The sequence below is a fragment of the Saccostrea cucullata genome, unplaced genomic scaffold (genome assembly GCF_032062105.1).
Source record: "Saccostrea cucullata isolate Sc308-1 unplaced genomic scaffold, CSIRO_AGI_Scuc_v1 ctg15803, whole genome shotgun sequence".
Lineage (NCBI taxonomy): Eukaryota > Metazoa > Mollusca > Bivalvia > Ostreida > Ostreidae > Saccostrea > Saccostrea cuccullata.
Genome location: NW_026917937.1, coordinates 1 through 13,715, shown reverse-complemented (window position 1 = coordinate 13,715; position 13,715 = coordinate 1). Strand labels below are relative to the sequence as shown.

Here is a 13,715-nt window from a genome sequence, read left to right as displayed (position 1 = left end):
ATTTTTGATATTTTCCCTGACCAAATAAAATTATCGGCATGGGCCACGTGTGTCCAAGCATCTTTTACTGTTGAGTTAGCAATGGATTACATGACTTCTGAGATGCATTTTTCAATAAAAGTAAAATAGGATTATTCTTTCGACATGTGCACATCCCTGTAACGATAGCAGTATATTCAGGTAAATGTTTTATCACTGCGTTTGACGCGTTTTCTCGACCTGCATGGATTTTTGCTGTACATGAATATATTCCGTAATAGTGTATTTTCTATATTGCAGCAAATGCATTCAAAAATAATTTAATTCTCGGTATAGTTCTATTTTTTTGTTAAATTCTTACTTTTCAAACATGTATTTGGTCAGTTTATTCAGTTTATGGACTTCTAAAAACTATGCTATCGGAGATGTGTACATGTCGACAGCCAGGCTAGAAAATCACTCAAGTGAAACAATTCTACAACGCTATATATATATAACAGGTACAGGTGGCCAAAAATCTTCGATTAAATATGGCGGAATCGAAGAAATATGGCGGACAAGGGCGTACAGGAATGTAGTAAGTCGTACAAAGATGAAAACTGATGCCTTTTTAAGAGTTCATGTTAGCTTTAAATGTACTGTGAATGTCATTAAAACTACGTAGAATTTTATCATAACACATTAATTTAACGTTATATTATATCCGAACGAACCAGACATACTTTAACAATTCGTCCTCATAATTTGAATTTAAAAAAAATCAAATATATCAGATATTTATGAATATTGTATTGAATTTGAAACTAAAAATCGGTAGCAAGGGCGTTGTCAAAATTGAACGCTTCACTATAACACTTTATTGTGTCTTTTGTTAAACAAAATAAAGCTGAAATGTAAACATGAGTACTCTTATATAATTATTATTTAAAATATTGCTTCAATTAAAAAAATCGAATTTTTATTTTGAAAAAAGAGTCACATGAAAAATAATTGTTTTTCACTCATGAAACGTGTACAGTAAACTCTGAAAATGCAGGAGCAAAATGAAATGCATAAAAAATAAAATGATCCATTCATTTACATATAGTAAAAAAATTGGAAAAGACAGTTTTTAATGTTTCATACCCCTACCCCACGGAGCCGCTTTCTTCTTTCTTTTCTAAATTTATATGCAAACAGTAGGTCACATACATGTAATATATTCACTTTCGATATTGTCAAAATTTTACACAATGCACGGTGTCTAATTCAGCCTTTATTAAACAGAATACAGTTAAAGTATATCATCAAGGGAGTCAGCAAGATTCCAGTTTGCCAAGAGCAAGTCTACTTCCGAGGCGCTTGCGCCGAAGGGGAAGTCAGCTTGCTCGAGGGGAACTGGAATATTGTAGCTCCCTTGATGATATATTAACTGTTTTGTTATACCGATACAAACAAGACATTTGAAAAAGTTATATTCAATACTTTTTTCTGTAACAATGTTTATTTCCAACAGGAATAAACAAAAAATAACAACAAAACAGAATGCAGACATGAATAGAATTCCATTTCATCAATAAATCAGTTCATTGTCCGAGTTTTTACATAGCAAAATCGAAAGTAACATTACGCAAAAATTGAGCTCGCCATTTCTGTTGCCGTTTGCTACCAGTAAACTGGTTCTTTTTTATTGATATGGGACCAGTTGACTCGCGATGATTCCATAAATCGATATTTCTTGAGTTTTTTTGGGAACATTTCTAAGTTTGTCGTAAGTTGAAAGAAAATGGAAAATTTTTTCAGAATGATGTGTATCAGTTCATAAAAAACGTACTTTTTTTGCAATACATATATTTGCGGGAATCGGTTTATTCACGGTGATTTCCAGGAAATGAGCAAAAAATATAGATTTGTTATATAGTGAAAATCAGTAGAGGTATAATAATTTTAATAGATGTAGGACCATTTCACACAAGTTCGGTTTTTGATGAAGGCGTGGCATTCTCGGTGCTACCTAATTAGCATCTGTCAAATGGCGAATAGATTCTCCTTTGTTTTGAAATTAATAACATCAGGAGCTTTAAATTGTTGTTGACAACGATGAGACTACTTAAGCCCCACCTCTTTGCCGGCGAGACATTGCTACTGGTTATTCGGTACAATCGTTGACATTTGCCCTAATTTCTACCCCATGTATATTTCAACAGTGAATTAAAGCTGTGCAAATTTCAGATGCCAATTATGTTATGTCGAGAATGCCACGCCTTACTTAAAATTTAAGCTTACCTGAGAATTGTACTATTTTGAATAATTTGTCTTTAGGTATACAATAAACACTAATACAAAAGTTGGCAGGACGTATAATGATACAGTTTTCATAAAATCCAACTTTATTGCATTAAGGTAAAATCTTCTCGAGAACATCGCCCCAAAATAAATGTTTATGCACATTATCAGGTAAGCTAAACTTACTACCTTGAACTTTGACATTCTGATCTAACATCAATAGGGGTCTTCCTTAGGCCACAGGAGTTGAATTAGGGCAAATGTAAACGTCGAAAAGCTCAACGGATTCTCGAGATATCGTGTGGAAACGAAAACAATTTTAACAGCTCAGACTTTATGAATTTCTGACCTTAAACTTTGACCTTTTGACCTCAAAATCAATAAAATTCTTCCTTAGGCCACAGGGAGTTGCTTTGCAAAGTTTCATTGCGAAAGCTTAAAGGTTTGTCGAGATATCGTGAGAATAACAAAAGCGTTACAGAAAATTCAGAAAGATGGACGGACGGATGGACAGACTCAAATTAATATCCCACTTTCAGTGAAAGCGCGGGAAAATAATCTCACACTGCAGTATCATGGACAGATGTCTAACACGGAGATTATGCGACTGAAAATATACTCAAAATCAATAAAAACACAACAAATGTTAGGGTGAAAATTAAATACGGAGATATAACTATGTACCATCTATGTAACATCTTTTACTTTGCCAAATCAGTTATTTAACGGTTGAATGATTTTCATTCCATTACCAGCAGTTGATTTTTAGCCCTCTTAACAGAAATCAGAAATTACCATTTTCAATAAAATTATTGACTATATTTTATGTTTTCAAGGTTTTGTACCTATTAATCATAAGTATTGTAATAAAATCCCGGAAAAAATATCATTTTTTGCTCTTCCGGATGTGATACCTGTATTTCCTCAAAATGACTGAAAGCACGCATTTTCATTGCTCATGCTGAAAATTCTCAAAATATAGAAAAAGGAGAGCTGCAGATGCAAATATACACTACATAACGACTTTTGTGTTTCAAAAGCATGAATGACAGTTCCTTTGACCGGAAGTCCAAGGGTTACGTACTACACTGCGCCAAGTTAGAGAAAATTCGACTCTGTACCTGAAAAACAGGCATTTAAAAATGCCAAAGAATATTTATTTTGCTCAGATAAAGACATTGATAAACCTAATGCATGGTAGAAATCGGACTGCGTATGTTGTACCTGGCGGACTAGCACGTTTTAATTAATGGTCGAAAGGGGATGTTTTAAAGTTATCTGTTATCTGTTAAGAAGCCTTAAAATCAACTTCCGGTAATGGAATGAAAAGCATTTAACCGTTTAATAACTGAATTGGCAAAGTAAAAGATGTCCTAACTGTTTTGGTACATAGTCATAACTCGTATATTATTTTCATCCTAAACTTGGGTGTTGCGTTTCTATTGATTGTGATATATTCCGTTAGAGATTATATTAACTGAGTGGTCAAGGTGCTATAGACCGCTTGAGAAAGGTTGCTTTTGATATTACAATGTTCTGAATCGTGCAAAGTATTGATTCTTCAATCAAATGGAAGGGAACCTTACAAGATGACATTTTTTTTCCATTTGAAAATGTGCTATACAAATAAATGATGATGAGCGATATTGTCAACGTTTTTAATGACCTCGTAGCTATGAAATATGTTTCGTCCATTATAAAAATTTTACAAATATAGCCCTTTTCATGAAGTAAATCTTTAGATATTCCGACTTCACAGAAAAGCATATTGATATCTCAAGAACCCTTAGAGCTGTCGCACTGAAATTTTGCATAGCTACTCCCTATGGACTAAGGAAGAACCCTATCAAATTTGAGGTCAAAAGGTCAAAGGTCAAGGTAATAAAATTAGCAAATTCTGTCTTTTATAACACTTTCGTTTCCGCGCGATATCTCAAGAACCCTTTGAGCTTTTGCAATGAAATTTTACATAACACATCCCTGTGGCCTAGAAAGACCCTATTATGACCTCAAAAGGTCAAAGTTCAAGGTCGTAAATTTATACATACTCCCTGTGTGTAACACTATCCTTTCCTGGCGATATTTCAAGAGGATTTTGAGTTTTGCAATGTAATCTAATAACAAAACTCCCTGGACCTCTCTCACCCCTCTCAAAGTGTCCCGCCCCGTTTGTTTTATTAGTATTTATTTGTATTACATGTCGTAATTTTTAGCACAGGGGCATGAGGAGAGTTATTACGTATAAAACAGGTTCCCGGCGGACTTTATATTTTTATTACATCTATTAGAACTGTTTGTCAGATTTACTTTGTACGTATGTTTTTATCTATATACTTTTGTATTATATTCAGTTATCCTGTAGGGGACCTCTACTATTTTATCCTTTATGGAGCCTCAGTTCTTCAAAGCTATTTAACGGGCACGGTTGAGTAAATCACTCTCTTTTCCTGCCGTGATACGTTAAAACATGCACGCATAATTATGTGAATTTCATCCATAGCCAGTTAAATTTGAGTTCATTTCTACAATAGTTTATAAGTACAACTACATTTGATACAAACACTCAGCTTCTGAGGTGAGTACGAGTTTTATTTATTCTTTTAAGTTTTATTCAGTTTTTGTAAATTTCAAGGTCTTGGATAACTTTGTTAAAATGGCATGCTTTTAATTGTGTTTAATATTTTGTGAATGTTGAAATTGTTCATTATGTTAATCGTGTCTGTATAGTTTTCGTTTCTATAAATAGTTGTGTTTGTAGTAAACGTTCGCTGGTTTTCTAGTATGGTGTTCCGTTTGTGTAACGTTTCATAAAATTATCTAGTGTATAAATGAGTATAGCTCTACTTGTATATGTGTAGTGTTGCATAAATAAGTGTAACGAGTAATTAAGTGCAGGTGTGTGTAAAAACGCAGTACTGCTGTATGCTAAAAGCTAAATGCTAGAAGCTATACATGTATACTAAAAGCTATATGCTAAAAGATCTATGCTATGTGTCATGTATGGTTAACCATTTGTGTAATAATTCGTGTAATAACTTGCAACTTAATATTGTGTATTGTTTCTTTATGAGTAGGTCCCATCCCGAGAGAGGAGTGTGTGGAACAAGGAACACTACCAGAGTCCAGTGAATTGTTGTCACTTTTATAACGGAATATACATTCGAAACCTTTTGACTTTTGTTTTATTGCATATTCTGGTAGAATGGAGTTAGACGCCTAATCATCCGGCAACACTGTTTAATAAAGGTTAAATTAGACACCATGCATTGTGTAAAAATTTTGATGATATTGAACGTGAATATATACATGTATGTGACTTCATCTTTGCATATAATTTTTGCCAGTTTAAAGAGGTCCCATGGTGTAGTGATATGTCTCTCGCTTAACATGTGAGAGGACCCCGGTCAATCCCGGACGCTTCATTTTTTTTTCAAAATACTTTTTTTTTACTAAATGATAGTATTGCGCATGTGAAAGGAAAAATTTATGAGGCCTGGCTTGCACAAACTCATGAAATTATCATTACAGTGTGATCAATATTCCATATAAAAAGAATCTTCTATACACATAATAAAGAATAAGCAATCAAATCTTTATATCCATATTGGCATATTTTTACTTGTTTCAGTATACATGTATACATTTAATAATTCTACAAATTCAGTGGGGGATCCGACTCCCCCCCCTTCCCCGAACTGCGCATGGTTTACCTTTTCTCTAAGCGGTGGACAAAATTCACTGAATTAGCTTGTTAATTTTTTTTTAAAGAGATGGACAAAGAAAAATTTGAAAATATTAATAGAAAGAAGCCACAGGTTTTCTCTCTTGTCCTTTCAGACATCAAATTATTGATTAATGTTGCGTTTCCTTTATACTGATGACGTGATTAGTAAAAGGACTATCTAAAAGGCAACATTCCTAGTACATGTATTACATTTTATTAATTTATGAAAAACATCTTATATGTAATATTATAAAGGCCCTTTCACAATAGGCGCACGAGCACTTTACAACACTTTGCAATCGGAAAATTTTAGCTTCGCACGAGCTCTATTCAGACACGACCAAATGCGATCCAAATTATCGCAATTCAAAGCACGAATATTAGTATAAACATCTTTAAGGCAGTAATATAAGAAATCATAATGGAACAAACGAGGTTATTTGTCATCAACTACATGAATGTCACGTCACTTCGGTAACGTTCATTTCACATATTATTGGGGAGTCCCTTCCACCTCAGTTCGTTACCATTCTTTTGTGCTGTTTCGCTGAATTGACACCGATCGTAGCCTAGTTACTTCTACCTGTGTGCAAGGGTACAGACAAAAAGAAAAATAAGAGTCAGACGTATTTTGCTATGATCTAACAAATGCTCGTGTTTGGCCATTGAAACTTAACATAAATCTATTCCGAATATATCCATCGACAGTCTTGTTAACAATTTCATTTAGTATGTTGCAACATCGTTTGTCAAAACACAAACATACGTGCTTTTCAGCCGATCTGGAAAAATATAACCCAAAATTATGCAATGATTCAAACAAAACTGAGTATTGTGTGCCTTTCAGCCTTTCAGTATTTGAAATGTACTTGACCGTCTTGTGTTCTGGGTTTATTTGTTTTTTTTTCTTTTTCTTTTTTGTTTTGTTTTGTTTTGTTTGTTTGTTTTTTTAACCAATTATAAGCCTATGCATACCTTGTTTTAAATTATCAACAACAATTAAATTAATATTGACGGAAAGTCGCATATTAAAAGTAAACAGACTGCAAAAAGGTTGCCAAAGATGAATTTAAGACACTTAGAAATAAATTTTCTAGCATGTGGTAACAGTCTACCATATTTACGAGGATTGGGGGTGCATTTAGATGGATTTATGTGGTCAGTTGTCAAATGGATGGTAACGATAAGTTTGTTTCGCTCGTGTAAACGCAATTCATTGACTAAATAAAAAAAATGTCGGTTAGAAATACGCAAAATGTACGTTACCATACGTAACGTACATTTCAAATATAAGAATCAATTCTCTTCCACAAGCGTACGTTAGACACGCAATTTATTGATACTATTTGAACTTGCATATCATAAGAAATGCATCATACAGGTTTCGTATTCAGAAATATATACCAGGTATCAAAATTATGTTACATATAATTGACCTTAATATATTTTTTTCCTCAGCAGAAACGTTTCTTTTCATTAATTTTGGGATTTAGCCGACCTCCAACCTTTGAAACTTTCCTTTGTGTACACATTCGAGTGTGTGAAAGTATGAGAATACGTGAAAATTCGTGCGAGATTCACTTAATTCGAATTTCATGGTAACGTACATTTCAGTAACGTACATTTCAAATGATTACTTTTCATGTAAAAAATAATTTTTAATTGTGTTAAGCAAAACGTCTTTGCCAGTTTACAGGATACAAGGGGTTGCTTGTTCAGAGTCGTCTCATATTTTCTACTTAATATATATTCTTAATGGAAGAATATAGGTAACGTACATTTCTTTCTTATCTCTACGATTGAAAATGTTTTTCATTCCGTAAACATATTTATAAAAGTTGCTCAAATTGTTCAATTTCATGTTACATTATCTAAGTAGGAGTAATTAATACTTTGAAATTTCAAATTTAGCCCATCAATAAATAAAGGAGAACAAAACTTTCAGGTGTATAATCTATGTGTTTGCTTGTGATGTGGTTGAAATAGAATTAAGCGACAGGGACATTGCACAATAAAGATTATTTATTATCACAAAGAAAATGTATTTATTGTTATGAAAAGAAATATATATGATACAAGGTTTAACTTATTCAGAAAATTTTTCCTTGAGAATCAAAACTATACATTACACAGAGGGAATTCAGCATCATATTTGCCTCGGCGACAGTAACGTACATTTCAAATAGGCACTATATTTGAATTTGGAACTCCTTAAATACCCTTTCAAATCGATAATTATATGAATTCTTATTCATTGTTTTATGACTATTTATAATGTTGATTTAAAAATTACATCAGTGGTATTTCTTCTAAATGAAAATGAGGCGACATTATTTGAGCCCTTATATTGAGAATGGGTGATATATACCCTGTATAATTTATAAGCGTCTTCTCTCGCATACACTTAGTCTATGCCAACTGAAGACCGTCGGAAACGGGCGGTATAATTACCCAGCCCTCTGACTCGCAAGAACATTCGTATATGTACTATGGAATGCATAAGCGCACGAGCACCGCATGTCCCAATTGCATTGGCGCACGTTCAATCGTCTGATTACCTGATTACTCACGCGATCTTATCGCATTATCTTAAGACACTCGTTTTCATTGTACAACAGTCGCGAATAGACGCAAGATATATTGCAATATTCAATACACAACAGTCGTACGAATACATTTTCATATGCGATTATTTCGGCAACAGTTTACAATCCTAATCAGAATTATTCGGTCGCACGAATATTTTGTCGCTTCTGCTCGTGCGCCAATTGTGAAAGGGCCTTAAAGTAGATCCTTATGCAAGATATTTTTACATCTTACCAGTTATTACAAGAGAAGTAAATTATACTTTTTCAGAACCATCAAGTCATATTAGCTATTGTGATGTCATTACTATTGATGTTTTATGGAAGATTTTTTTCATTTTTAGAAACATCAGGTCGATATATGCATTTCAGAATCTATAAATCACATTGAACATACATACAATTAGACTTACTGATCTACATCTATGAAACATCATTTATCTAGAATCAGGTAAATTTTGTTTCCTAATCCAATGCAAGTGCAAATTTTATTTCTTTTCATAAGTAAAGATTTCTTAATACTTAATACTGTAAACCAGCTTTTATTCGAATGCGAGAAATTTTCGCGAGGTTCGCGAGCTAGAGCATCATCATCGCGAATATTTCTCGTCGCGAATTGGTTCTTAATATCTCTTTCTATTTTAAAACAACAGATCCAAAAAGGCTTGATAGCGAAAAGTAATCGCCGGGAAGTAGTTTATCCCCGCGAAATGAAGTCGCCGCGAATAAAAGCTGGTTTACAGTAGTCCATGTGGTATTTATTATGTAAGCCTATATACAAATATGTATTATTAAATCATTACAAACAAAATTAATTCACGGTATTGGCATATCAAAATCGAATCATAAAACCTATTTTGCCTTTAATTTTCATTCTTAGGCTAGGTACTTTATTCTCTTAATCATTCCCGTTATACACTCCCCCACCATTAACTCCCCCTCCCTAATGACACACACGGCCCTTGGTCTCTGTATCCCCTGATCAGGAATGATGTACCTCAGGAATCGACCGTCCCTGTCCAGCATGTGAATCTTGTGGTAAAGAAAGTCAGTGGTGATGATACGATGCATGCTGTCTTTGGTAAGAGAGCAAGGTTTGAATTTGGATGCTTTGTTCCCTGTGTAAGAGTACCTGAATATTCCGAACTTGTCAACGACTGTGACGGCATTTTTATTCCAATCAACTACACAAATGTCGCCGTTACAATCCTCCACCACGTAAATTGCCCACTTAAACAGAGGTTGGTGCAGGGAGTCGTACTGGATTTCCTGCAGGACGTCACCAGAACTGCTATATCTTACGACCTTTGACTGTGAATCATCTGTTGATCGGAGACAGACAAGGAAGTCACGTGCCGCGGTACAGGTGATACCGTCAGGGATCCACTCGCCAGTACTGAACAATGTATCTATTTTACCGTTTATAACCTTCTTCAGGGTTTTGTCAGTATCGGGATAAACTATATGTCCCTCATGCAGAGTCAGGAACAAACCAATACTCTTTTTATTGACAGTGGCTATAAGACGTTCCTGATAAAAAAGCTTCAGGATATCACTGTGTCCACCTACCCACACCCTGCCGTCACCGAGGGGAACAATGGAATACAACCTGTTGTTGTTTTCTTTAGAAGTTGGAAACTGTGCATCAAGGGTGGTAAGAACTGAAGGTACATATAGAGCTTTCGGAAATAAGGAGATTTCATCTTCAGCTTCTTGTGTAAGGTTGTCTGTGGGTCTTTTGAACGATTGCAGTGTCTCTATATGTAACCGAAATACGATGATATTTGACTTTCATTGGTCTCGGAAGGTTGAAAGAATGCTGGTTTTGTTTCTTCTATGAAAGTTGGCACTTGTAAATTTTCAAGTTCAAGCTTAAATTTCATTAATTTCGAAACGTCTTTGGATTTTGCCAAGCTAAAGATTCTTGATCTAAGCTTTTTAATTTCTTCAATATTTCTTCAAATTCTCTCTTTTGCTTCAGTAGTTTTCCCTGATGCTTTTCTTCCATTTTGTCTAGATCTTTGTGCAATGCCGTTTCTGCTCTATCAATCACCTGATGCCTTTCCCCTGATATGGGAGGTAACATTATTTTTTGTCTGTTTGCTGGCAAGTGGAAGTTCTGCAGATCTTCTGTTGATATGGACCAGAATTTTTTCCATATCAGATTGTAAGGACTGAAGCTGTTCATTTTCTTTGGCGATAATGTCGGATAATGTGTCAACTTTCTCCGATAACTCGCCAATTTCATGCGCATTTTGCTTCTCCGATAGACATAAGACACAGATAGATATGTGGCAAGTCTTGCAAAATGCGCTGCTCTTTGCTGGGGGTGGTCCTGGCATTTATTTTCCTCGGATTCATTTTGTTCGGAAAATTTCACTACATCGTGACCATTTTCTGATTCGGAAAGCATGTGTAGTCCTACACATAATGTGCAAAGCTTAACTGAACAATTCTTGCATGTGAACTCAGCCGGACTGTCACAAACTTCGCAATCCATCTTAGTAGACTACAAGTAAGAAAAAAAACATATATAATCAAAGTATTGAAAGGACTGAAAGCCGGGCTTTAATTGCTCGAGTATATTGTCTCATCCAAAATTAGTACACATTTATGTTTTTCCTTTTGGCCATTGATTTTTTTAAAACAGGTAGAGTTTTTATGATTATGATGTAAAACAATATCTCATATACCAGTAATTAAAATTAACAGTCCAGACCCCAAGACATGGTATGATTTTAGAATTTAATAAATAAATACTATTCATTTGCTAAAAAACAAATCAGAATATAACCACTATCATAACATCGACGAAAACGATATGAAACATGATACTCTTCATCAATTTCAACTTTTCGAAAAGCCCTCGCCATTGAAAATAGTTCGCTTACAGTATGCATTTAGCAGCGTATGTGCACAAATTGTTATATCGCGATTATCCCAATAAAGCAAATATCTAATTTTTCTTACAGTTTAATTCTCAAGCAAAAATATTGATCATTGACTTTTCCAACGATTGGGATGTTAAAAATATTTTACTGAATATCGTATCGCAATGGAATTATTTTGTTTATCGGAAGCATCTGCTTTGACGCTGTTTGGTTTTTGTTTACTGTGCTGTTTATAGTAAAACAGTCGATCATGATGCCTAAAGCCAGGACTTTGCTTTCAGCAAAGCCCGGCTAAAAATAATTTAGGTGGCTATATGTCTGTAATGCAGTTGGTTTTAATGGTGGTGTGGATTTATATTCATTTGCATTTCATTTCATTTCATTAAAATACATGATAATATGTAAGGTAGTCATTTCAGACAGTAAAAAATGACAATTTTAATGAGTTCTAGGTTATTTGAGGATAATAGAAAAGTCTCTTTTTATCACAATATCAAGTTTTTGTGATAATATTTCTCTATCCAAGCTCTTGAATTAAGTCGATATTTGAAAGTTGGGCTAGCAAACTATTTTTTCATGTGTTCTCGATCAGGGACTTAAACCAGTCAGAAAAAACGCTTTTGTAAACAGAAATGACTCGTCTTTAAGATGGAATGTGCGCATATTGTAGGTTTTGAAAGTACATGTAGTACAAAAGGTGAATCTGGCTTTATGACATTTGAAAACGAATCAGCAGTGAGGGATCTTTTTTCGTGCCAACACCTACTGCGACACGGGACCTCGGTTTAAACGGTCTCATCCGAAGGACCGGTCTCCACGTCCCATAGTGGGATTCGGACCTCCGACGTAAGGATTAGCCCCTTACTTCGTACTCTAGAGCAGACGCTCTAACCACTGCACCACATAGGCGACTGTAACCGGTTTCAATAGCCCTCTGCTCTATTTTTGCACGTTTTCAGCTTGAGAACAATGAGCGCAGTGACTCAGATATCTCATCATAGAGAGCTCAGCAACATTATTCATTAAATTCAACATTGAGACGACAATAGTTACTAGTATCTATCAGAAACAACTACCGGGTATAATTATAACCAACAACAGTAATTATTTCAGTATATATCAACAAGCTTACAATTTATACATTAGTTTCCAAAACTGCATTCACTATTCAATTATTGCATTATATCAAGATCTACAGATAAGTATAATATATATTTAAGTAAATAAATTTTTAACAACATTAAATAAGATGTGAACTCTACATCAAGTCGCTCCTCCCCTGACCCACTGTGCAAATGTCATGTGACATAGAATACGTTCTTTTCCAGTATAATATGCAAATATTCGTTAGATACCAGTACTGTCAAGAGATATTGAACTGCGTCGTTTGATATTTGTAGGAAAAGAATGCAGATAGGGTATTGTGTGTTAATAGTTGGCCACCTGCCTTTGTATTAATTTTTTTTACATCAAAAAAAGGCAATTTTAGGAATATATGTACAAAATTATATATATTTTTAAATATTTACATTGCATAATAGTCCTGTGTTTAGACATCTTAAAAGCTTTGATTTTATAAAGTTAACCATTTTGAAAGCAAAAAAAATTAATTAATTCAAGACATCAAAAACGTATAGGATTACACTTGACTCATCTAAATGAAAACGTCGTGTACATCGATTATACTAAAAAGTCTGTCAATAGTTTAAAAGACGGTATAGATCATACGTGCTTTATCGGAGAGTGGAATTCTTATGGTGTTGCCCGCACCGGGGCCCGGGACCTCCTTGTCTGTCTCTACAGACAAAACGGACTCAAAAATTGTAAGATACAGCAGTTCTGGTGACGTGCTGCAAGAACTCCAGTACGACTACCAGTACCAGCCTCTGTTTAAAAAAGCAGTTTACGCTGTGGAGAATGGTAACGGCGACATTTGTGTAGCTGACTGGGATAAAAATGCCGTCACAGTTGTTGACAATCTCGGAATATTCAGGTTCTCCTACACAGGGAACAAAGCAACCAAGGAAGAAATTAGATATATAGCTCCCTGACAACAGACAGCATGCATCACATCATCATCACGGACTTCCTTCAGAACGACAAGATTCACATGCTGGACAGGGACGGTCGATTCCTGAGGTACATCATTCCTGATCAGGGGATAAAGAATCCGCGTGCCGTGTGTGTCATTCGGGAGGGGGAGTTATTGGTGGGGGAGTGTATAACGGGAATAATCAAGAGAATAAAATACCTAGCCTAAGAATAAAAAAC

The 13,715-nt window shown here is 34.7% G+C and overlaps 1 protein-coding gene across 1 annotated transcript; it reads right to left on the bottom strand.

Annotated features, from left to right (window-relative positions):
• Positions 1-9,429: 9,429 nt before the first annotated feature.
• LOC134264194 (uncharacterized) lies at positions 9,430-10,895 on the bottom strand. Its single transcript, XM_062746520.1, has 2 exons — positions 10,607-10,895; positions 9,430-10,310 (listed from the first exon to the last, which is right to left on the bottom strand). The coding sequence occupies exons 1-2, from the start codon at positions 10,893-10,895 to the stop codon at positions 9,430-9,432; spliced, it is 1,170 nt and encodes a 389-aa protein (XP_062602504.1).
• Positions 10,896-13,715: the final 2,820 nt, after the last annotated feature.

Coding starts and splice junctions, on each gene's coding strand:
- LOC134264194 (XM_062746520.1), bottom strand. CDS start 10,895: ATGCCAGGACCACCCCCAGCAAAGAGCAGCGCATTTTGCAAGACTTGC. Junction 10,311..10,606: donor TATCAGGGGAAAGGCATCAG/GTGATTGATAGA, acceptor GGTTACATATAG/AGACACTGCAATCGTTCAAA.